Source organism: Thamnophis sirtalis, unplaced genomic scaffold (genome assembly GCF_051295495.1).
Source record: "Thamnophis sirtalis isolate CommonGarterSnake01/CBP01778 unplaced genomic scaffold, rThaSir2_p1.2 scaffold_1, whole genome shotgun sequence".
In the NCBI taxonomy this organism is placed as follows: Eukaryota; Metazoa; Chordata; class Lepidosauria; order Squamata; family Natricidae; genus Thamnophis; species Thamnophis sirtalis.
This window is the reverse complement of record NW_028261381.1, coordinates 67480598-67505746: the sequence shown is the minus strand read 5'-3', so window position 1 is coordinate 67505746 and position 25149 is coordinate 67480598. Positions and strand designations below refer to the sequence as shown.

General features: G+C 38.5%; 1 protein-coding gene across 1 annotated transcript in view; it reads right to left on the bottom strand.

Moving 5' to 3' along the window:
* CD6 (CD6 molecule) overlaps window positions 1-24867 on the bottom strand; it is a 30654-nt gene extending 5787 nt beyond the window's left edge. The window contains exons 1-8 of the mRNA XM_087703919.1: window positions 24832-24867; window positions 23053-23089; window positions 20888-20956; window positions 14385-14684; window positions 10059-10220; window positions 7474-7551; window positions 3419-3556; window positions 2200-2283 (exon numbers count right to left, since the gene is read on the bottom strand). Coding sequence (XP_087560045.1) covers window positions 2200-2283; window positions 3419-3556; window positions 7474-7551; window positions 10059-10220; window positions 14385-14684; window positions 20888-20956; window positions 23053-23089; window positions 24832-24867 — 904 coding nt within the window. The remainder of the gene's footprint in view (window positions 1-2199; window positions 2284-3418; window positions 3557-7473; window positions 7552-10058; window positions 10221-14384; window positions 14685-20887; window positions 20957-23052; window positions 23090-24831) is intronic.
* Between the last annotated feature and the right edge of the window lie 282 nt (window positions 24868-25149).

Genomic DNA, 25149 nt, shown 5'->3' with positions numbered 1-25149 from the left:
GTAATATGTAATTACCAAATATGATCATGGATAGTAACAAGACACCCCCCCCCCCGACGTGCTCATAAAACTAATTCATTTGAAGGAATTTATCAATATTGTGAAACATGGATTTCAAAAAAACTCTAAAAAGCTAGTTGGATTATCAAGGATTTTCTTTTTAGTGTTAAGCACTTTTACAATTTTTATGATCCAAGATAAAAGAGCCAAGGTGGCGCAGTGGTTAAAAAGCAGCACTGCAGGCTACTGCTAGATCAGCAGGTCAGCGGTTCAAATCTCACCGGCTCAGGGTTGACTCAGCCTTCCATCCTTCCGAGGTGGGTAAAATGAGGACCCAGATTGTTGGGGGCAATATGCTGACTCTCTGTAAACCGCTTAGAGAGGCCTGAAAGGCCTATGAAGCGGTATATAAGTCTACTGCTATTGCTATTGCTATTGCTATGATCGCTGGAGGGGATTTTATATATGTTTATTGTTATTGATTGTTTTATCAGATGCTGTTTGAATTCACATCAAAGGGTGTCATTTAACACTTTGTGTTTACTATTGTATTATGTGCTGTCATAGACGGATGTGTCAGGACAATGCAAATATACATTTGATATGAGCTAAATATCCAGAGGTTTTACGTATCTCTCCTATTTTTTTTTCCTTCATAGCATTTTTCCTGAAGATGCCGGATGCACGTTTTCGGATCAACCAAGTGGTGGTTCATTGATTGTGACAGGAATTGACCAACTTGCATCGCCTGAGTGTGATATTATCTCTGATAATATGTTGAAACAAAAGGAGACTTGTGGCATATTAACATTTAATCCTACTGAATCCAGTGAAACTCAGTAGATACCAAAGCACATATTTTCATGAACATTTCTTGTTCATTTTTTTGTCCACCAGTAATTTCAGGAGGTTATTTTGGCCATTAGCTATGCCTGTACTAGTGCTACAATCATAAGAATATCCTCAAAATCATTCTAAATTATGCATATGCACAGCTATGCATGTGTGCCTCTGAGATAGTTTCGGTTCCTGGGGAGCACCTGGGCAAATCCCTGCAGTTTTCTTGGCAATATTTCACAATAGGTTTGCTTTTGCCTGCTTCCTAGGGCTGAAAGAGAGACAGAATGGTCCCCCAGTTGGCTTTGTGCCTAGGGCAGCACTAAAACTCACAGTCTCCAGCTTCTAGGCTGGGGCCTTAACAATTACACTAAACTGGATCTCATTCTGCATGATATAACACTGCAGTATTCATTTAACAGTTTAGCCATGTTTTAATAGATGTTTGTGAGTCTCCTAGAGTCACAGTATGAGTTAGGTAAACATATATAATAAACAAATGGAATTGTTGGTTAATATTTATGTAATTGAGGTTGATTAAGAAAAGTTCACAGAATTTGCCTATATGAATTTGCTGTTGGGTAAATATTTTTTGACCAGAAATTGAATTTATATTTGGTCTCAGTTGTTTTGCTTGTATTCATGAATGTATTTCTTATATATTTCCTCTATTTATAAAAAATTCTCCTTGGATACATCATTGAAAATAGATGATTAAAAGGATCTTATGTTTTTATATTTGCTCTCCAGAATCACGTTGCCTATGTTAGGTAGCCATATCAGTGCTTCAAACAAACAGCAGATACGGATTTTAATAACAATTTAATCTGTGTAATTTTAATGTTTTAATTATTTTTTACTATTTTTATAACTTGCAAGTCACCCAGAGACACCTTGTGAAGGGAAATGGGCAGCATACAAATTTAAGAAGTAAAATAAAAAATGATCTGCTGCATTGTTTCCCCACCCCCACCCCCACCCCCACAACAAACATGCATAAAGCCGAGTACTCTAACAGAAAAGAACATTAAGCATTCTTTGAATTTAACATGCATGAGTTTTCAGTTTTTGCAGATGATGATGCCTGGAGTTGAGGATAGAGCTGAACAGTGGAGATTTTCTACCCAGACAAATGCTAACTTAAAAGGACAGATTTTCCCTAAGAATCACAAAAGTTGTTGGTTGGCTTGTTTGGCTGCTGGTGTCCTACAGCCCACTATGGATGACCAGGTCTGATGAAATTCTAGCTTAATTGATCAGAGCCAGAAAAAAACTACTTGTTTATAGCAAACAGAAGGAAAAAAGTGAGAAGAAAGATAGTAAAGATAAGGCAGGCAGGCAGCAGGCAAGAGCTTTTGATACCTTCTGTTTTGTGGACGCTCAAGGAGACATCCCCTCCAGTGGTTAACTTCTGCAAGGTTTGATTCATCAGGACAGGAGCTGATACTGGAGCAGAAGATATAACACAATCTGCAAATAAAATGCTCACTATATAAGATCACTGGGAAAAGCCCCCGCCCCGTCTCTTCTTTTACCCACAGCTTTTCTTGGTATCTGAGGACCCATCCGTAGTAAGATCATATTCATTACATACATCTGTCACAGATCTATGTATTCCACTCTGACTGTGCTTGCTACTTCACTATCTGCCTGCTTCCATTGAAAAGCACATGACAAGAGATGCCAGACACTATTAGGCTGAAGGTGATTACAGCTAAGCAGCACCTTGACTTTGATTTCCAACTGGAGCTTTGGAGCAGAAACGGAGCACCTGACTGCTTGCAACATGCTGAAGAAGCTGCGGCCCTTCCTGGAATATTAGGGCTATGTCACCTGGCTGCTTTAAGGTGGTCTGCATGGGTGCCTTTACACTCCCATAAGATCTAAAGCATCGTTTGGCAATTAAATCCAAAGTGTTGCACAACCTTAAGCAGTACTGATTTTAAAAAAAAAACCCATCTCTTTTATCTCTGTCTTCCAATACAAATAAATCTGATTGTGCAGATATGATAAACTGGGTAATATAAAGGACCCTGAGAAATAGTGACTGCATTAAGTAGATCTGTAGAAAGGCTCTCAGCCTCTTGACTAATCAAACCATATGCACTTTCTTTCAGCAGATTGAAATTTCCATTCTAGCCTAATGGATGTTTTCAGAAATGGCACACCTAACAAAAGCTCTAAGCTTATGCTGTTGCTTGTTAGCTGTAGGAATTCTTAGCAGGGAGCCTTCACAATTACTTTGTTTCTGCAAAAAGGGAATTGGTCTCGTGTTTCAAATCACAGTTTATCCCAGCTTATTTAGCCCTCTACATAAGCTGGCATTAAAAAACCCATCCCACCATAGCTCTGACCACATTTTAATATGTTGCTCTCTCCTTGCTTTTTAATCATAATATTAATTGGTTTGTTTTTATATTACTGTTCCATAGCAGTCTTTTTTTCTTGTAAGACATCCAGAATTATATTTTGTGAGATGTGCAGCCATATAAATATGACGAATGATTGAATGAATAAACAAAATATTTCTTCTAAGCCATTTCCTCCCCAGCACTTGTGATCCCCACTACATGAAATGTACCATTTTTCTTCTGTCTTTTCAGCAGAAGGATAATAATAATCACAATGCTCAGAAAAAGGAGAAAACCCAGAATGATGCAGGTGGTCTGCAGGTTCCGATCTGGTGATGTTGGTTTCAGGTCTTCAGGAGTTGTAAAAGCTGCAAATGGAACATTTGATAGAAATGAGAAAATGGAAGAACAAAACTGCTTTCTGAAGCCGTTTAGAGGTAGTCCTTGACTTACGACCATAATTGAGCCCACAATTTATGTTGCTAAGTGAGACATTATTTAAGTGAGCTTTGCCCCATTTTTATGACTTTTCTTGCCTCAGTTGTTAAGTGGATCACTGCAGTTGATAGGTTAGTAAGCTGGTTGTTAAGTGAATGTTGCTTCCCCATTGACTTTGCTTGTAGGTAAAGCACATGACCACGGAGATGCTGCAATGGCCAAAAGTGCTCTTAATGGTCATAAGCAGGAGTGGGTTCCAGCAGTCACTACTGCCAGCTCTCTCGTGGCTGCTCTGCGCATGCATGTGCTTGATGTGTGTCCTGCGCACATGCACAGTACAATAAAATTTGTTCTGCGCATGCGCAGAAGCAAAAACCAAGATAGGCGCCACCCAGAGAACCACTTCGGGGGCGTGGCAGGCCTGGGTTGCTGCCGATTCCAGCGACCTAGGCCGCGAAACCACTAGCAGTTTGGCCAAATCAGTCCGAAACAGGAAGAACCACCACTGGACATAAGCCATTTTTTTCAGTGTCGTTGTAATTTCAAATGGTCACTAAAAGAACTATTGTAAGTCAAGGACTACCTGTATGTGTGTGCATGACAGGGGAGATTGGTGCAAATCTCTCTTCCAAAAATATTGTTTTATTTTTCTACTTCAGTCCCAGGGTGCTTTAAAAAGTATTTAAAAGGTCTTTGGGTGATGTTTTAGAGCTTGCAAGTTATCCAAGGATGCTGAGGTGACAGCATCTTTCAATGCATACCTTCTCTATCATAGCATAGCATAGAATTAGCATTTACAGCCCTCTCTAAGCAGTTCACAGAGTCAGCCTATTGCCCCCAACAATCTGGGTCCTCATTTTACCTACCTCGGAAGGATGGAAGGCTGAGTCAACCTTGAGCCTGGTGGGATTTGAACTGCCAAGTTGAAGGCAGCTGGCAGTCAGCAGAATGCAGTACTGTATTCTACTCATAACATTCCTGATCTGAAAATAGTTAGTGGCAATACTCTCATATATATTTTCCTTTGCAATTTAGCTGGAGCATGGGAAGATAGGGACTGCCAGTTGTCAGAATTCAGACCGAGGAAGCAAATTCAAGTCCACTCTTAGCTATGGAAACTTTCTGGTGTGGGTAGCTGAGCCATTCACTGCTTTTAGCAAAAACCAATGGCACAGGGGGATTTTACTGCAGAGAAAAATAAGGGGAGATTCTGTAGGTAATCAGTCTTGGAAGAGACAGGATAAATATTTTTTGCTTGTTTTCTTTGTACTTCACCTTTATTACAAATTTAAATCATTTTTACAAATGATTTAACACACTTTACTTCTCCTATTTTTTTTCACAACAACCCTGTGAGGTGAGTTGGGCTAAAAAGAGAGTGACTGGCACAAGATCACCCAGCTGGCTTTGATGGTTAAAGTGGGACTTGAACTCATGGTGTCCCGTTTTCTAGCCTGGTGCCTTAATCACTAGACCAAACCGGATCTTTTTTTTCTTTAGTTTCTATTTACCAGTAATATAATAAAACTATTACTACCTTTCATCTCATATCTAAGGTTAGTGTAAGTCAGTGTTACTCTTCAATCATGAGAATTTCTCCAAATATTTCCTCCATCTAAAAAGAAAATCTGAAAACAATTTCTTTACCATCAGATTAAATGAGAAACCAGGGAACAGAAAATCCAGAAGGAATCTCTAGTACAGTGTCAAAAAATGCAGTGGGACTGCTTTTATTATAATAACATACCCAACCAACCAAGCACACAAACCAATATCACCTTGAAGATAATTAAGTAACAACATCACTTTGAAGATATAGATTAAGAATGGGGTTGGGTAAGGGATGCTTTGAGAGAAGTCTATTCAAGAAGTAGCAATAACTTTTATTTGAAAAAGAATATGGAACACTATAGAAAAACCAGCAAATTATTAAAGAACATTGATTTCATCAGGACATCCTGAAAGTACCCATGAATAAGACCAGACAATTTCACAATTATTCACAAGTATTTCCACCTGCGGCACCCACAGAAAGCCATGCTGAGACCAACAGGATAGGCACACAATGAAATCATATGCACCGTGACATATCTGCATTGTGATATCTGATGCAAGTATGCTAAACAGTGGCATTTGTATGTTCTCGTGCATGGGCCATCATATGCTTTGCCTGCAAACTATGCTGAAAACACTTTCAACAACTAGAAACAGACAAGCCAAACCACAGCAGCCGAAGAGACACAAGGTGTTTATCCCACTCGTTTCTCAGTTTATCTTGGCTTAGAAAGGTGTCTATTACAACTGAAATGCTACATGGGAGGCTAACACAAGATCAAAAGGTCACGTTCTCCTAGACTGTTGGGCAATATGTAACCCATACTGTAAGTTCATTTTTGTTCCTCCAAAATTGTTCATTTCTATTTTATCTTACATTGCGCTTGTTTGGACATGGATTAATGAAAACTATATGGTAGAAAAAGTAACATTAAAAAGAACATAGGTTGAACAGTTTCTCCTTATTCACTTATTGCATTAATATAAATACCTTTAGCCAGATATTCAGCTGCTGCCTTCAGATGAATATATGAATTATACAATCAGATATATGATTGTTAGCCACCCAGAGTTACCCTGAGTAAGATGGGCGGCCAATATATTTTACAGATAAACAAACAAATGAGTTTTAGCTTTCCTCAACTTTGAAGCTCCCGATTGGGCTCTTCTCTTTTCCCCTATCCTTTGTTTTTTCATATGTATTTTTTCTTTGGGAGAAAATCAGTTGCCCTTCTCTTTCCAGGACTCTTATAACAAAAGCTGCTCAGTTAGTGGCAGCCAAGCATCATCCTAACTCTCTGATTCTCTGTCTTCATGGGAGTTTAACCAATCAGAGGTGAGGTTTTGCTTTCTTTCAAAATGCATCAGTGAAACATAACTTCTAGGGAATGTTTCCACCCATAAGTTCTGAGACTATGGGTTATGACCCCATGAGAAATAAACAAATTAGAGCCATGGGTCACAATTAGATTTGAACAGAGTGGGAGGTCAACATTTTTAGTTATTATTATTGATTATTGAATAATTTTAATTATTGAAACTAAAATGGCATATTTATTTCTTGTTTAACCTTAAGATCAATTAAATGAATACAGGTGGTCTTCAAGTGAGGACCACAACTGAGCCTAAAGTTTATGTTGCTAAGTGAAACATTTGTTAAGTGAGTTTTGCCCCATTTTATGACTTTTCTTGCCACAGTTGTTAAGTGAATCATTGCATTTGTTAAGCTAGTGGTATGGTTGTTAAGAAAATCTGGATTCCCTCATTGACTATGCTTGTCAGAAGATTGCCAAAGCTGATCACATAACCCCAGGACACTGCAACCTTTATAAAGATGAACGGTTGCTAAGAATTGGAATTATCATCATGTAACCATGGGGATGCTGCAATGGTTGTGTGACAAACGGCCATAAGTCACTTTTTTCAGTCCTGTTGTAACTTTGAACCGTAGCTAAATAAACTGTTGTAAGCTGAGGACTACCTGTATATTGATTTAGGGAGTTGTACACATGCATTTATTATTCTAGGGATCATTGTAATGCAAATTTTATGAACTACTGATTCAGTCTACTGCCAAATGTCAGTCAGATTGGAATTTTGCTTCTGGCTGTTTATATCACTAAGATGAATTGGGACTAAGCCAAAAGATATAGTTGAGAAAGAGAAGAATAAAAAACACTGCTCAAATTGAATTAGCATGTAGTAAGCTCTTAGTAAGCAGACAATCTACAAGGACTTTCTTTAAGCAATTACATGGTGTGCAGATGAAGTACTTTAAAGAGATTTTACTTACTGAGACTAGGTAGATGGGAGACTGAAGTCACAGTTTCTCTTTCTGTTGAATCTGTAGGCGTCTGGTTAGCCAGTGAGCCTGAAATTATAAAAGGATACAAAAAAATTAAAAAACAAAATCATTTAACACCGAAGAAGTGAATCAATGTCAGGTTTTTATTGAAATTTTTACAATGAGCATAAAAACTAACACAAACCAATAACAGGTAAAGACAGACAAGCAGAAAAAAGAAAAAAGTCAAAATGCAGAAAGAAAGAAATAGAAAGCAGAATTTTCTGCAGCAAATAGAAGTATAAATTATCTCTTACTCCCAATTACTTTCTTTCTGAAAAGAAAGTTCACTCTTTCCTATTATTTAAATTTGTTTTTTTAATCCACAAATCATAAGTGATTTTTTTTCATTTTTATTCAAAAAGTCTATAAGGGGTAAGAAATGTAGCCACGGTTTACTTTCTTTAATCAAATAAGTTAATTTGGCGGTCTCCACAAGTTCCATCATCTTCACCAACTAGTTTCAAATTCAGATCAATAAGGATATGTTGAGACTTAGCTTGCCAAGACTGTATATTCTAAGATAAAAATGTGTGCATGAATAAGAAGCAGAATTCTCCTGGGGAAAGCAAACCTTAACCCCAGCCCATATCTCAGAGACTCAGAATTACAGAGCGTGCATGGGTTTTGCATCATGAACATTGTTGTAAGATCAGAATCAATAAAGGAATGAAGCACATCAGAGATATGGAAGAAAACAACCTTTCCAATCAAAGCCAGCTGAAACCTCCTGCAGATCACAATAGCTAATAGGATAGCAGGTTTCTCACTTTCCAAACAAGCTACATTGGCTAACCTGTCACACAGTTAGGACATCTGCAGATGGTGATGGTAAGACAGTTGCCAAGTGGCATCTCAAGTGCCCTTTCCAGAAAAACCAAACAGCTTCATGGTATGAGTTATATACTGTAGCCCCCCCCCCCCAAATCATAATTATCCTCCTACAGCACTGATAAGCAAGCAGCCAGAAGAGAATGCATTGATGCCTCTGCTATTTAACTTAATCCTTGCCATTTGCCCTTATTTTATCTATCTGCTTCTATTAATCTTCCCTGCTTTTGTGTTCTTCTCTTTTCCTTTTCTTTTAAGGGCACAGCCACGCGTCCCCTGTTTCCTTATGCCTTTAATTCTGCTAACCTGAAGTGTGGAAACAAAGAGCAAGAATGAGCATGGATACTCACAGGTTCTGCAGTGGCAAAAAATAAAATAAAATTTAAAAACACCCCGCTTCATATTATAGGTAAAGAAAATTATTTACCTGCACTCCTCCAGCCCTATTACTTTACATTTTATTCGTCTGACTGTCTGCCAAAAAATCCTGTCAGTTCCTCTGAGGGCTTAAGAACTGTCAGGCCACCTTTCCTCTTGAAAGGCCCGCTAGAATGGCTGCAGCCTAAGTGCCAAGTAGTGGGATGAACAGGAATGATGCCACAGGGACACAAAGCCAATACGCAAAACAATGCATGTATTGTGCGAAAAGATACCTTAAGTGCAGGATGGACAATATTACTGTTAGCAAAAGACATGGTTGATTGAATTGCCATTATCCCCAAATGCTCAACACATGCCTCAGCTTGTATCACTTAATAAATATCAGCTTGCATCAACGCAAGTAGCATGCCAAAGATCTGTCTTAGGTTTTGTGTTGTATTTAGACTTGAAATAAAGCAACCTGGGGACATTTATCAAATTCGCAGATGACATAGAACTAAGTGACTAACAGTACAAAATGCAGAATCAAAGACAGAATTCAAAACAATTCTGACAGATGGAACTCTGGGCCCAAAGCTATCCAGATGAAATTCAAGAGAGAAATGTAGAGTTCTACAACCTGAATAATAAAATATCACAACCATAAGGCCAGCAAGGATACAATAAATGTAAAAGGAATGTAATTTTCCTGGAGGCTTACAAGTTGATCATGATCCTTTTCAGTCAGGGTTGAAACCTGAGCATGGAAAGTTGGGAACTGAACCCACATTGTCACTCTTGCAGGTGACTGATGAGGAGGTTTTAAAAGGGGGAGAGTGACCCTGTGCTGCCTTTAATACCATTGACTATAGTATCCATCTCTGTGATCAGTTGAGGTGGAGGGGAACTAGATAAGCTGCAGAGCTCTTCTAATGGGTGTAGAGACCTGGAGGGGGTGACCTTGAAGCAAATATCCAGAAACCATCACATAAACAAACAAACAAAAGGACAGAAGCATTCTTTATGTCCTGGGAAGGGAGAGAGTATTTAGAGGAGGCTTACTACTCCCCAATTCACTTGAGCAGTGGTCTCCAACCTTGGCAACTTTAAGACTTGTGGACTTCAACTCCCAGAGTTCCTCAGCCAGCAAAGCTGGCTGAGGAACTCTGGGAGTTGAAGTCCACAAGTCTTAAAGTTGCCAAGGTTGGAGACCACTGCACTAGAGTATAAGTGGAATGGGAAAAAAAACACAATCAGACTCTCAAGATTTTGTTACTAGAGCCTACCTTGATAAAAAAATAGTTTTAATTTTCCTGTGGTGTTACTTTCATGCCCTGGTTTACCTTGAAATGGGCTAGTAATGAGATGCCGCAGGCTCTCTCCTATTTTATGTAACATAAAACCACTGGAAAAGTTGTTCAAGTATTTAGAGTAAGATATTGCAGTGACCATAGAGACGATCTTGGAGAAACTAAGCTGAGATGATGGTTTCAAGAACATGTTTCCTGAGAAAAAGAGAAAGCGTGAGAAAGAAACTGAGACTGACTACTCACTAATTCACTAGTATAAAAGGGAGGGAGAGGAAAACTCATTCAGGGTTTCAAGATTCTGTTGCTATAACCTATCTCAATAAAGTCTAGTTCCAGTCATTCGTGGAGTCTTTTTTTTTCTGTCCTAACTTACCTCAGAGATATCATCAATATGCAGATGATACTCAGTGTTACATTTGTACTTCAGAATGTGTGGGTGATGCAATAAAAGTCTTGACCAGTGTCTGGAGGCTGTATTGGTCTTGATGTAGAGAAACAAGTTAGTAAGATAAGGCAGTTATGGCTTCAGAAGCAGGGAGACAGGGTGCCATCTTTTGCTCTGGACAAAGATTTGTGGTGAAATATCACTGCTTAAAATGGCAATGTGGTGTTTGGCTGTATCTAATAGCAGCATGGTGTACACGGTCTTAAGAAGAAATTATTTACTTCTATTCTGCACTGGTCAGGCTGCAGGCAGTTTGCCAAGTCCAGTTTTAATGTTACATTTTAAGAAGGATTTGAAGAATCTGGAAACCAAATTTTACAAGTAGTGGCCCAAAGACCAATATATTTTTAGTCTTGAGAAGAGTATACTGAAAGAAGACATGCTAGTCTAGATATTTATTTATTTAGAAAATTTATATGGCCACTGAACTCGTTCATGCTGGCTTATAAAAATAAAAACTAATTTAAAACCTGAAGTATTAAATCAAGCAGAGGACAGATCAGATGCATCTCCTATTGCTTTAGAAAGAAAGATTAAAAGCATTACAAAGGAAACTGAAGATTTTGCCTAAGTATTAAAGGAAACCTCCAGATAATAAAATGTATCCAGCACTACTTCAGAAAACGAAGGTTTTTCTTCAGTGGACAATCTACTATTTTCCCCCAATGATTAAAACAAAGTCACAAAACCATTTTGTAATAATTCATATCAAACCTGGCACAAATCTTCCTCTAATTTTTAATTAAAATAGCTACAAATCTAATTTAAATAATCTTCTGACTGCTAGTTGGTGTTCATGGACATACTCTGTTAGTCTTCTGCCTGCTTGTCCTATTTAGTGTCTGTTTGTCCTTTGACTCTAAGTTATAGATGGCTCCTGTTTTTTATTTTAGGGCTACTGGGTCTTTTGGTTTACAAGGTATTTTGGAAGCTTTAGGTAGTGTGCTATACTAAGCTGTCTGTTGGTTGATGAGATGATTTTGACATATGACAGTGTTATCCTTTTTATAGTTTGCATTGACTGTGTCGTAATGGGTTGATTGGTCAGGCATTTTTTTGATAAAGTTATATGTGTATCCATTTTGTTGGAAGATGTTGTATTGATGGTCTGTTTTACTTTTTCTGGTGGTCTGGGTTGCTCCAGTGAGTTTGTGTTCATCGAATAAAGTTCTTACACAGCTCCTCTTGCAGGAGGTTGAATTGTTACTTTGACAGTGAAGCACTTCGTTAGTGTGGGTGAATTTTTGATAGAGATCTGTTTCTAATTTTCTGCCATTTCCTGTGCTGATGAGGACATCCAGTAAGGGAATGTGTTGTTTTCTTCTTCCCTTGTGAATGTAATCCTTTGAAGACCATGCTGATTGTTTCATGTGTCTTCTCTAATTATTCCTTTTTTTATTACTACAAAGGTGTCATCTACATACTGGATCCATACTTTGGGTTATATGTGTGGGAATGCTATAGTTTCTAAACTGCATTACTGTCTCTGCTATGAGTCCTGAGAGCGTGAGCCCAAGGATGATCCTCTAATTTATTGCTGTACTTATCTATCAAACTGAAAATAGCTAGTGAGGCAAAAGTTGATGAGATCTATGATTCTGGGTTTTTCAATCTTAGTATATTTGGTTAGATTGGATACATTGTGTAGTACTGCTGCCATATATTATTTAATAAGAATTATTAATAAGAGCCAAGGTGGCGCAGTGGTTAAATGCAGCACTGCAGGCTACTGCTAGATCAGCAGGTCAGCGGTTCAAATCTCACCGGCTCAGGGTTGACTCAGCCTTCCATCCTTCCGAGGTGGGTAAAATGAGGACCCAGATTGTTGGGGGCAATATGCTGACTCTCTGTAAACCGCTTAGAGAGGCCTGAAAGGCCTATGAAGCGGTATATAAGTCTACTGCTATTGCTATTGCTATTTTGCTAGTTCTGGGTTTATGGATGTAGAGAGTGATGTAACATTGAATGACACTATAATCTCATCTTCTCCTATTATTAGGTCTATGTCTTTTCTGAAGACACTTTAGTGGGGAATTGATATCAATGCTTATCTCCTGGTTGTCATGGCAGAGAATCTTCTTTGTCTCCAGCAAGTCTCTCCATAGAGCTGCACCCACATCTAATTCAAAGCCACTATCTTTCCTCTTTAGGCCTTCTACAGTATTTGAATCTTTGAAGAAGTGAATGTGAGGCTCCTTTGATGACCCATCTCTGTTGAGAGTATCTTCAGACAAATCTCTGAAAAGGATTTTACCTATGGGTTAAGATGACATCAGTACACGATGGCTTATTGATAAAGTAGTGCAGTTTGAACTCTAGGGATAGTCCTGGATTTACCTTGGTTTAGGAACCTACATCCTCCCTTTTGCAATTCATGGAACAGGCAAATTCTGTATAGTGCATGCAGTCTCACAGATACAAAGATTCTGATCCATGAAAGGCTTTAAAAGTGATAGCCAGCAGCTTAAATTGCACACAATAGCATGTTGATAATTAGTGCAGCTCCTGTAAAGGAGTTATGTAGAGGCAATGAGTCAAACTGGTTACAACCTGGATTGATGCATTTTGGGCCAGCTGAAGTTTTTACCTGTAGATGGTCTTCAAGGACAATTCCATGGATAATGAATTTTTCCAATTATCCATTATCCAATTCCATGGATAATGAATTTCTTCATGTAGTTGTTAAATAATTTGGAGATGAGGGTAGAGCCCTCAGGAACCCACGATACAGAGCCTCTACACTTGACTCTCATCCATCCACAAGTGCAGTGGTTCCCAACCTGTAGTTGGCAGACCCCAAGGGGCCACAAAGGCTTGAAGAAATATTATGATTTAAATCTTGAGTCTTTGTGGTCCATGGCCACAAAAGGTCTTTTAAAGGGGGGTCTGTGGTGAAGAAAAGACTAAGAACCACTGCACTAGTGGAAGTAATGAAACCAACTGCTCAGGGAAGAAAGGAATCCATGTAGAACAGTGCTCCCCACACTTATCCCCCCGTAGGCAATCCAAAAGAATATTATGACATATGGTATTGGATGTTGTGCAGAGGGTGGGGAGAGTTACACTTCTCCTATCCTTTCCTGCCATAGGTCACCAACATAAGCAATCGGTGCTAACAATAGATACAAACTCAAGGTTAACTGCTCTAAACTTGATTGTAGAAAATATGACTTCAGCAACAGAATGGTCAACCCTTGGAATGCTCTACCTGACTCTGTTGTTACATCCTCAAACCCCCACAGCTTCAACTTCAAACTATCTACCGTGGATCTCATCCCATTCCTAAGAGGTCCATAAAGGGGGCGTGCATAAGCGCACTAGCGTGCCTACCATCCAGTGGTGGGTTTCAAAAGTTTTTAGAACCTCTTCTATAGGTGTGGTCTGCTTTGTTGGAGTGGCTTGCCGGCCATGTGACTGGGTGGGCATGGCCAACTTGTAAAATGTGATGAGACTCACTTAACAACGCTCTTGCTTAGCAACCAAAATGTTGGCTCAAAAACTCTGGCATTTGAAGCACGCAAGTCTTAAAGCTGTCAAGTTACAAGACCCTTGCACCACTAACCCTTTAGAAAAAAACTCAGGGGTGTTCAAACTTGACAGCTCTAAGACTTGACACTGTAGATTTCTGGAACCTCTTCTATAGAAGAGATTAGAACTGGCAGGAACCCACCCCTGCTACCATCCTTGTCCTATTGTCCTCATTTATTTGTACTTATTTCCTTTTATTGTCTGTAAACATTATCCATGTTTATACTTATACCGGTTATCTTGTACATGTTTGGCAAACCAAATAAAATAAATAAATAAAATAAAAAAATCTGGGTCCCATTTCCATGCCTGAACCCCAATGAATGAATTAATTAATTAAACATCAACACAAACAACAGAAATTTAGTTAAGTTCCATTCACAAACCTAAACAAATCACACCAGCATCTTCTTTGTGTCCACAATCATGGCTCCTCTTGAACAGACAGTCCCATAGATACAATTCGTGCCCTGAGCATTTCACTTCATACATATGGGTCCCATTTTGGAAATGAGTGCCTCTGAGAGCCTGAGAGGCTGAACCACAACCAAGCTGCCGACACACAACTTCAGCACTAGCAAGGTCCCAGTTGTCACCACATACTGTGCCCCAGATGCCTATCACTTCCAACTCGACTCTGCCTGAACAGTTGCTTCCTCCATCCATCAGACGTAATTTTGGAATTTCTGCAAAATAAGAAGTTGAGATATTAAAGACAATCAGAATTTGTGCAACTTGAATTGCAATGTAATAGTCTTAACAATGTCAATCAAAAAACCCATAGTGAAGCTATTCTGATTTTCCTTTTCTTTGACAGATTTTTGGAGACGGGGAAGGATGGAAGAGCTGCGGGATCGTTAGAAAGTTTCACCTGGAACCATCTCAGACTCTTGTAAAATATATAATATTTTGAGGATTTCTGAAATAAATGGATAAATGCCTAAGAACAGAAAACTTATTTAGGGATCTGTGGACTTTTTCCCCACTGCTATTTGAAACTATCAATCCTTGAGATAGTGTAGAACAACACAGGCATGACATTTGCTGTCCCATTTATTAATCTCTGTTCTGCCTGTACCACTTTTGTTTCATGTCGCTGTCAGTCATCTGCCTTCCCACTAAGGCAATAGAGCACAAAGCCTAATATATTTCATACATTCTTGATGGTGTAGGACTAAGGGAGGAAAACACAATGTTAGTAACAATACAGCTAAGGAGAGTTTAAGTATGCCCCACTCACGAGCTGGGGACAAGATGGAGGCTCTATTGTAACAAGAACATGTTGCAAGGGTATATTTGTGCCACAGTTAGGTACAAGTGGAAGAAAGCTCTAAATGACTATTGAGAGAAGATAGTAGATTATCTTTATTCCACTTCATATTATCTTATAAGCATTCACTGCAGGATGAATGATCCATAAGAGACTTTCCTTTTCTAATTTCCTATTTGCAGGCAACTATTTGATAGTGATAGTTCCATTTATGCAATGATGTACTACTGCCTGCCCCAGTAGTAATAGTATGGTGCTAAATTTATCACGCTCAACAACATAAGTTTAATATTCATTAATCAAGATCAACATCTGCACATAACAGCAGAATGAAGTGACTATCTGATGATAAGCAGTTGACTTTTTGATTGCTCTATCATGTACCAAAGTTCCTGCTAATAAAAAAAACCTACTCATTAGAAAAAAATTATTTAAAGTTGACTCTATTGCAGGGTTTCTCGTCCTTGGCATCTTTAAGATGTGTGGACTTTAAGTCCCAGAATTTCCCAGCCAACATAAGTTACACATCTTAAAAAGTTGCCAAGGTGGAAAAAAACCTGCTCAATTTTTTTTAAAAGACCAGAGAGTGTAGAGAATGTGAAATGCTGCAGCCCATTGTTTCTCTTTCAGGTATCATCATCCACTTCATTCTGTGCTGATTGTGTCAGCCATCTTAAGTACAAAGAAATCAATCGCTTTAACCGCACAGGGGGATCCATCTAAAATATGTTCTGATAGCAGCAGAATCCAATTGTCGAGAAATCTCTCCAACCTGAATTTTAGGTGAGAGACATTCTCGTGATAATGTAGCGCAGAGGATGGCAAAATGTCTTGAGGATTTGCAAGGGTTTTGTCCCCTGTTCCACTTAAGAGCAATATGCAGAAGCATACTTTCTACATTTCTAAAGAAGTAAACAATTGTTTAAATGCTTAAAAAATGCTTTCCCTTACATTAGATGGCACATTGAGCACAAAGCAGCAAGTGACGATCAATTTTGCTTTCCACCAGAGTTTTTAATAGCTAAACAGATATGAAACTACTGTGGAGAAAAGGCATATGTATGTGGGAATTGTATATTATGATTCACTGCCCTTCTATCACATATACACACACTTCAGTTGGATTGACCAAATGAATGCTCCCAGGTGGATTAACTATTAGGGAGTTCACAATACAGGTAGTCCTTGATTTACAACAGTTCGCTTAGTGATCGTTCAAAGTTACAACAGCACTGAAAAAAAGTGACTTATGACCATTTTTCACACGACCATTGTCACATCCCCATGATTAAAATGGAGACACTCATATTTACAACGGTTGCAATGTCCTGGGCTCATGTGATCGCTTTTTACCACCTTCTGATGAGCAAAGTCAATGAGGAAACCAGTATCAGTTATCAACTGTGTTACTAAGTTAACAACTGAAGTGATTCACTTAACAACTGAGGCAAAAAGGTCATAAAATGGGGCAAAACTCACTTAACAAATGTCTCACTTAGCAATGGAAACTTCGGACTCAATTATGGTCATATGTCAAGGACTATCTCTATCCCAAAATGGAAACGGCCAAGAACCATCCCAGCTTAGGCTGTGGTAGAAATCCCCTGCACCACCCAATGGGTCCCCCCAAAAGGTCACAAAAAAGAAATAAGAACCACTCTCCCTCCCCACCCTGCCCCAGTCCTTTTATCGATGAGGTTGGGTACACACAAACTACCACCCACACAGCTTCCTGCCTCTTTGATAAAAATGTCACTGAGGTGAGTGTGCATGGAGCTCAGGTAACCTCAAATACCACTGCTGAGGTAGACGCCTCTGCCTGGGAAGAATCCCAGTGGGGCACTTAGCTATTTTTGTCCAGCAGATTCCCAAGTACACACTGAGCACTACTGCACAATTGAAAATAGGGACTGCATTCCTGGAAAACACCAGCATAATTTCAAACAGGAAAGCAAATTATATTCTTTGACAACCAGGAACAGATGAGATGGATGTAGTGAAAATTGGTCAGCGTCTCCCCCATCTGATCTCTATGCACATAGATTTTGGAAAATAATGACAGGGCCACGTGGACTTCTAAATCAATTATACATTATCGTATTTTGGAATGCTATTGTTCTGAAGAGTCTATCTTCCATCAATGGTCAGAATAAAGCAGTCAGACGAAGGAGATGACTGAGAGATCCGTGCATCTCATTCTGTCCCCCTGAAGAAGCTTATCTCTCTAGTGATGACAGTGGTGTTTGGGACATTAAAACTTGGAATGTAAGAGAAAAAGAAGCAGAGAAAATGCAGAGTGAATAAGAAGTTCTTTTGGACCCGGAGAAGAATAAACAAGAAACAAACAGCAGAGGAGATAGAATTGAAAATGAAGTGATAAATGATTTGGGATGAAGCTGAACTAAAAGAATGCCAGAAGGAGTCTTTTAAAGATTTGAATGTGAATTATAGACACATTAGTCTGCACTACCAGCTTGCTTTGGCATGAGCCTGGTCCACTGGCCATTTCTCAAGAAAAGGACTGCATGATGTTGTCTCCTTTCTTCATCTCCAGGCCACCAGAAAAGCAACCTCTGCACACCATTTCCTGCTACACACCTAAGTAGTGTTTTTAACTTGTGTCAGTCCAAGCATTTTTCATTTTAGCAAAGACAAACCTCTGCATTCTGTTTCGTTGTTGAGTATAGTGATAGGAGCAATCACTAATCACTGCCATACATGGCCATATTATTTTTACAAGTTCACCAATGAGAAGGTGTAAAGAGTTGCTTTTTCTTTGATAAGTTCAGTAATGGAACAGTGAAAGAGAAGTTTTTCCTCCCCCCCCCCCCACCATCCTCTTTCTCCTCCTCCTCTTCCTCCTTGCTGAACTGGAAAATGTTCTGCTACTTTTCCCTTCTGACTCTAGTGATAGGAAAAAATGATAAAACTGTAATGTTTTCCTCTTTCCCCATTGGGGAGATACTGATGGGAAAAAGTCAGCTATAAGGGAGAATCAATGGAGAAGGTTCACTCAAAAGAAATGATGTATTTTCAAGGAATCCCCTACAGAAATGAAAGTGATTCAAACTTGTTTTCCTGACACAGATGGGAAAGATAAAGAAATACAGGGAGGTCCATTAATCAAGGCTCATGGTAAATCCAGCTGGGAAAGTGAATCAGACTATCATCTTGGCCAAAACAAAGAAAATTCAGAAAGGCATTTCTTAAACCTGCTTCATTTCCAGTCATCTTATGCATGGAAGCTGAACAGCTTTAAGGCTTCAGTACACAAAAGCCATAGCAATAAAGTAAGGAAAGGGAGGTCATAAACGTTGTGGGGACGTTGAAAACTGGTAAATATGCAAATATAAGGTAGTGTAATTTGAACTATATTATAATCCATAAGCGATTTGCTTATGTAGTAGTATTGCACAAAGGTTGCATCTATGCCTATTAGCCTGGAGTTACAGGTATTCCTCGACTTATGACTACAACTGAGCCCACAAATTCTGTTGCTAAGTGAGACATTGTTATGTGAGTTTTGCCCCATTTTATGACCTTTCTTGCCTCAGTCATTAATTGAACCACTGCAATTGTTAACTTAGTGACAAGTTAGTTAAAGTAATAATATGGTTGTTAAATGAATCTGGCTTCCCCATTACTTATCAGAAAGTTACAAAAGTTGATCCCTTGACCCCAGGACAATGCAACAGTCATAAAAATGAATCCGTTACCAAGCGTCCAAATTTTGATCATGTGACTAAGGATGCTGCAATAGTTGTAGGTGTGAAAAATGATAAGCCACCGTTTTCAATGCCATTGTAATTTTGAACGGTCATTAAACCAACTGTTGCAAGTCGACGACAACCTGTACTACTTCCTTACACAAAGGGGAAAGTAGTAGGAAGAATAAATGTAATAAAACAAGAAAAGACACGGTCAGGAATACATAAGTAATGGATAAATATTAACTGAATAAAAAAAACTGAACAGTCGATATGAAAGACATGTTGAGGTACTTTGGTCATTTAGAGCAGGGGATCTCCAAACTTGGCAACTTTAAGACTTGTGGACTTCAACTCTCATGGCTGGCTGGCTAAGGAATTCTGGGAGATGAAGTCCACAAGTCTTCAAATTACATTTCTATAAATGTAATGAGTAAATGTACTCACTTACAGAAATGAGTAAGGGATTAAATCACCAAATATATGAAAAAAGAATGAATGGGTCACGAGGAAGGGGAGACTGAAGAAAAATGACTTAATAAATGGGCTCCCTTTGCGAGCGAATAGCAAGGGGTATAAAAACATCGGAGGACCAACAAAGTCACTTTTTGAGTGATTCTACAACAATTGAAGTCTTGCCCAAAGAAGCTGCTTACTCAACACATTTGGTTGTTTTGTTGCTAGGCAACCTCCTTATTTCTTCCTCCAATTATTAAAATCAAAAGCTTTATACAAATATCTGGTGCTGATTTTTTTTTGCCTTCCTTTCATTGCTCCAATCTTAATAAATTCATTTTTAACTCAATTATATTTAATCATATAGTAATATAGAGGCTTATTGAGGTTGGGGGAGGATGGAATACAAATCTCTGAAACAGAATAACAGAGTTGGAAGGGAACTTGGAGGTCTTCTAGTCTGACCCCCCTGCTCAAGCAGGGAAACTTATATTATTTCAGACAAATGTTGTCCAATCTCTTCTTAAAAACCTCCAGTGTTGGAGCATCCACAACTTCTGGAGGTAAGTTGTTCCACTGATTAAATATTCTAACAAATAGAAAGCAATTGCTTAATATTAAATTACAAATTAAAATTCATATCCACAACTCCAGTTCACTCCAACTTGATGAGTCATTTCTTTTCTCCATTTCCAGGGGATTGGAGTGACTGGTGGAGCAGAATAAAAGTGAGACCCTTTCTGTTCTTCCCATCCTATTTTTTTCCTCCCTCTCCTGCCATAGAAAGCAATCTTGTGAACAAAATTAATTGCTGGTTTGAGAAGGGAAAAAAGATAAGAATCAGATTAAGACCATTTCCTTATTGGTATATTGCAGCAACATCTATCCCTTTCAGTGTCAAAATAATTGAAATAACGAAGGCTTTCAACCAACTCCGTGTTAGTTGGTTGAAATTGTAAAACAGTATAAATTGCTAGTGAGGAACTGGCCTAAGACACCATTCAAAAGAGTTCATAAACGTAGAGTTTTACAATGTGCAACTTAAATAAGGAAATTACTTGCTAGTTGATCCTGTCATGTGCATCTCCAAAGAGTTGAGTGAACAATGTCATCATACCCTCAAAAATCTATCTGGATGGTTCACAAAGAACTCAGTAATAATGGAGGAACATAGCGGGGTTGTAGCAGTATGTGGTCCAAAGCATCAACTGGCCACAATGAATGTAGAAAACAGATGCAGCTTTGATCACACATCTTCACTATTTTGACTCTACCCTATAGACAACCTGATACCATGGATAGAAATAGGCATGTGAGACATTCCTTATTTTTACATTCTCTGCATCAGGGCTCCAGACCTGCTAGATAATATTTGTCCTCTCATCCTTAATGCAAAACACATGGTAGGTTTAAAAATGTTACTTCCTAAATAGAGTTTTCCCTCCTGTGTTTTTACCTGGTTCTGCAGTTGTGGTGCTGCTGCTGGTATTTCTGAGAACAGGAGGTTTGCTCGGCTTGGACTGGACTGAAATTAAAACATAATTTAAAATGAAATATCATTAATATGTCACCACCGAAAACCACTTCCATCCTTAACTTAAAATGATAGAACAGCCATAAATAATCTGAAAGAAAGCTGCTGTATCTAATTTAGGACTCATTCAAATTTGAGAAACAATATTTGATACGTTGTGAGTAATAAACACTTTTTTAAAAACTCAATCTTATGGTTGGAATGTTTTTGAAAGCTTTTTCTAGTTGCCGGTACTATTTGTTCAATATGGATCAAATTGGTCTTATACGCATCAAAGCTTTCAATTCCTCTAGCATTCAATCTGAATGAAAAAATATGAGAGGCTAGCAATTATGTTTGTGAGAAAATAGTTTAATGGACTCACAAGAATTATTCTTTCCAACTACTATGTTTCCCCGAAAATAAGACAGGGTCTTCTTTTCTTTTGACCCCTGAAATAAGCCCTTAGCCTTAACCGTCAAAGCAGTCACCAGCCAGAGCACAGAACAACTCAAAGAAGTAGTGCAAGATCGGAAGATGTGGAGAGACCTGGCCCATAGAATTGCCAAGAGTTAAACATGACTGAATGGATGATGATATCATCATCATCATCATCATCATCATCATCATCATCATCATCATCATCTATTTTCATGAAATAGTGCTCACTGTAAAAATGAAACTGCAGAAGTTCACATTTGTTTTAAACATTTTCTAGTTCCGATTTTTATTCCAGTTTACCTGCTGTTCAGAACCAAAGATATTTTGAAAATGAAGTGCCAATCTATTATGAGAGAGTACTAAATAATTAAATACTGCATTTGATTAAGTAGTCAGTAATTCCTGCAACCTTACTCCAGAATAAATGTATTCATCATTATGTCATCTTTTCTGCAAATGGCTCAGAGTGGAATCTCTTTAAAAATGACCAAATCAACTGACCTTCTGTGTGACTCCAAGCAGTGCCTCAATAACACCTATTAAGCAGAGCTTAATGAAATTATTTTTAGAGTATACTGGTTATTCTCTGCCATTTGATACCCCTGTTCCATTCAGCCCATTATCAACGGCATTCCACAAAAAGAATACTGTATCTGTTTTGTGGATTAGATGTACATCATTCAGAATTGCACTTTTTTGAAATGGGTGGATGGATGGATGGATAAAAAGATAGATAGATGATAGATAGATAGATAGATAGATAGATAGATAGATAGATAGATAGATAGATAGATAGATAGATAGATAATCATCTCCAGGCAACATGGATAAATAAGTTAATGAAAGATGGATGGGTAAAAAATGCACGATCCAACTGGGTGCTTGGCAAAGTTATTCTTCTCTATTTTTTCCTATCAGCAAAGAAAGAGAATTTGCTTTAGATAGGTAGATATCTATTTCAAAGGAGAAATTGGACTTCTTGTAATTCTGCATTATAGCCTCCTTGGCTCCCCACATTTCCATTAGATTCCAAGACAAGCCCCAGGAGGAAATTCATTCAAGTAGACTGTTTAGTAGTGAGATTACTATTAGTGCTAAAGGGGAAATCTCATCTTGAGGAACAATTGAGATTTTTTTCTTATTATTATTTCAGGTAAATCACGGCAGGTTTTAGCTTCTATTTTCCTGTACCAACCTCTTCCTCCCCTTTACTATTCAGATGCTATCACTCTTTATTAACAACAAAGCTGATCCCAGTGGGAGATCATTCTGAATTTTTTGCAGTGTTAGCATCTCAACTCAAACTAAGTATATGCATGATCTGAAATTAATTTAAATGACTGACATGACCTGAATGGCATTTCTACAGAGTATGTAAATATGCATGCATTGTGGAAAGTGGATTTTGTGAAAATTAGTTCTGATGTTGTCAGGGAGAGTGAGAGCAAATCTGACCATTGCAAAACCAGATAGAAATAGGTCACCTCACTCAAAAGAGGAGGCCAAGTCGTCTGCTATTTAGGGCAGGGATAAAATGGAACTCAAGGAAGTTTCAACATTCTTACTATAATTAAGTTGGACAGCTGAAATTCATAGAATGGTGGCTTTCCAATTTTTTTAAAATAAGTATTACTCATTCTAGGTTCTTTTGGAATTTTTTTTGTCACCTTGCCTGCATGATTCCAGTGACTGGGAGAGAACTAACTGTCAGCCAATTCGATGTAGTGTTGAAAGTGCTGGCCTAGAAATCAAAAGACTGTGAATTCTACTTCTTTCTTAGGCAGGAAAACCATCTAGGTGACTTTGGTCCAGTCACTCTTTCCCAGACCAACTGTCAGGTACAGATAACCAGATCCACATGTATTAGCGTATAAATTAGCTACTTCATTGTTCAATGTCTCTTTCACTGCAATCTTTTCAGGCTGGCAATTTGCCTCTGGGAAAAACTAGATAAGGTTCAATAACATTCAAGAGGGGGTAGATCTTGCCTTCTTGCAAATAGCAATTCCAGACAGAACCTGCTTGATTCCTCCTCCTGTCTGGGACAGGCTCTTTAAGAGATGGGCCTGAGGACAGGGTCAAACACCACCATCTGTCTGGAGTCCCTACATCCCCTAAAGGTATGTATGTCCAGTCCCTCTTGAAGTCCATTGATTCTTATCTGCCGCACAATTTGCTTTGCCCATTAGAAGATCAGATTCTTGTATAGGCTGCAGGGGAATAAACTTGCAGTACTTTTGAACTCTATCCTGCCTTCTGGTTTCTGGTGTCAGAGAGTCCCTTTGACACCAACTCACCTCACAGGATTATTGTAGTAGAAAGCAGGAACATTAAAAATGTCCTTTTCTTTTGTGTAAAGGCATGATATAAAAGGATAATTTTGCTCTCAGAATTGGCAAAACATTCATTTCATTTTAGTACTACATAAATAATAATATAGAAGGAAAAATTTTGAATTTACTGATCTGAAGCAAATTGCCACGTTAGTATGCTAAGTATAGGTTCTTTGTAATCTTTGTTTTCTTTTACATTTTTTAGACCTAACAATACCATGCACTCTATGTTGTATTTAATCTTATAATTATAAAAGCTTATATTAACAGTTATTTAAAAACTAATTAAATATTTACTGATCTAAAGCAAATTACCACCTTGGTACATTAAACGGTTTCTCTGTAATCTTTCCTCTAGACTAAAGAAACACTACATATTGCATTTAATAAGTTTACACTAACTTACTTTATATTAACAGTTACTTAGAAGACAACTAATTAAACTTGTAAATGAAAAAGTCTTTGTGTCTATTTTTTTCCGCCTGGTTGGCTTCCATCCTTTAAAACAGCATCCCCCAATCTTTCCAGCTGGGTGGACTGGCGGAGGTGGTGGCAGCAATGGTGCATGGGGGGGGGAGGGTATGGTTTCATGCGTGCACACCACTTTCACAAATGCAGTTTTGTTTGCATAGACACTTGCCCACCACTTCTGTGGCCCAGTTCTGAATGGGCTGTGGCCTGGTACCAGGCTGTGGACCAGGGGTTGAGGACCCCTGCTTTAAAAGGCAACTGAAAGCTTGTAAAAATCGAATGGTGATGGACTCTATCAACTTAAGACACAGTCTACTAATCCTCTTCTTCTTCTTCTTCTTCTTGAAAATAACACCATCTTACATTTCTTTGACTGGAAAATCAAGTGAGTAATAAGTTCTCCTGGAGAAAAGAAAGCAAATATCCTCCGATATTTCTTTTAACTTAGATTGATGGCGATACATGTTTCTCTTTGAAAAATCTTAAAACAGAATATTTTCTCTGGAAGTGTAGCAGGGCTCCAGTCGGTAGTAGTCTGGCAGCACCTTTCCCAACTAATAAATTTCATTAAAAGGCATAAGCTACCGCTCATAAAAGCTCATAAAAGTTTTAATAAAAGTTGCTAGTCAGAGAAAGTACTACCAGACTCTCCTGATTTTTGCCACCAGCAACGGACATGGTTCTTTGCCCACAGCAACTCCATGTCCTCTTAGCCCCCTCTTGGCAAATGCACACATAGCTTTCTGGGGCCAGATAATACTGCAGCCTCCTTTGGATTTACGCTTCCAGAAGAAAATCTGTGGCCCAATAGATCCTCCTCCAAGTTGTCCTTGCAATTTGACTCCAGCAACATTTCAAGGGCCGCAGATCTCCTAAACAGATCAGTAAACGTCTAATTATTAGTCTACACCAGTGGTTCTCAACCTTTTCACCACCACAGACTCTCGCTTTAAATGACTT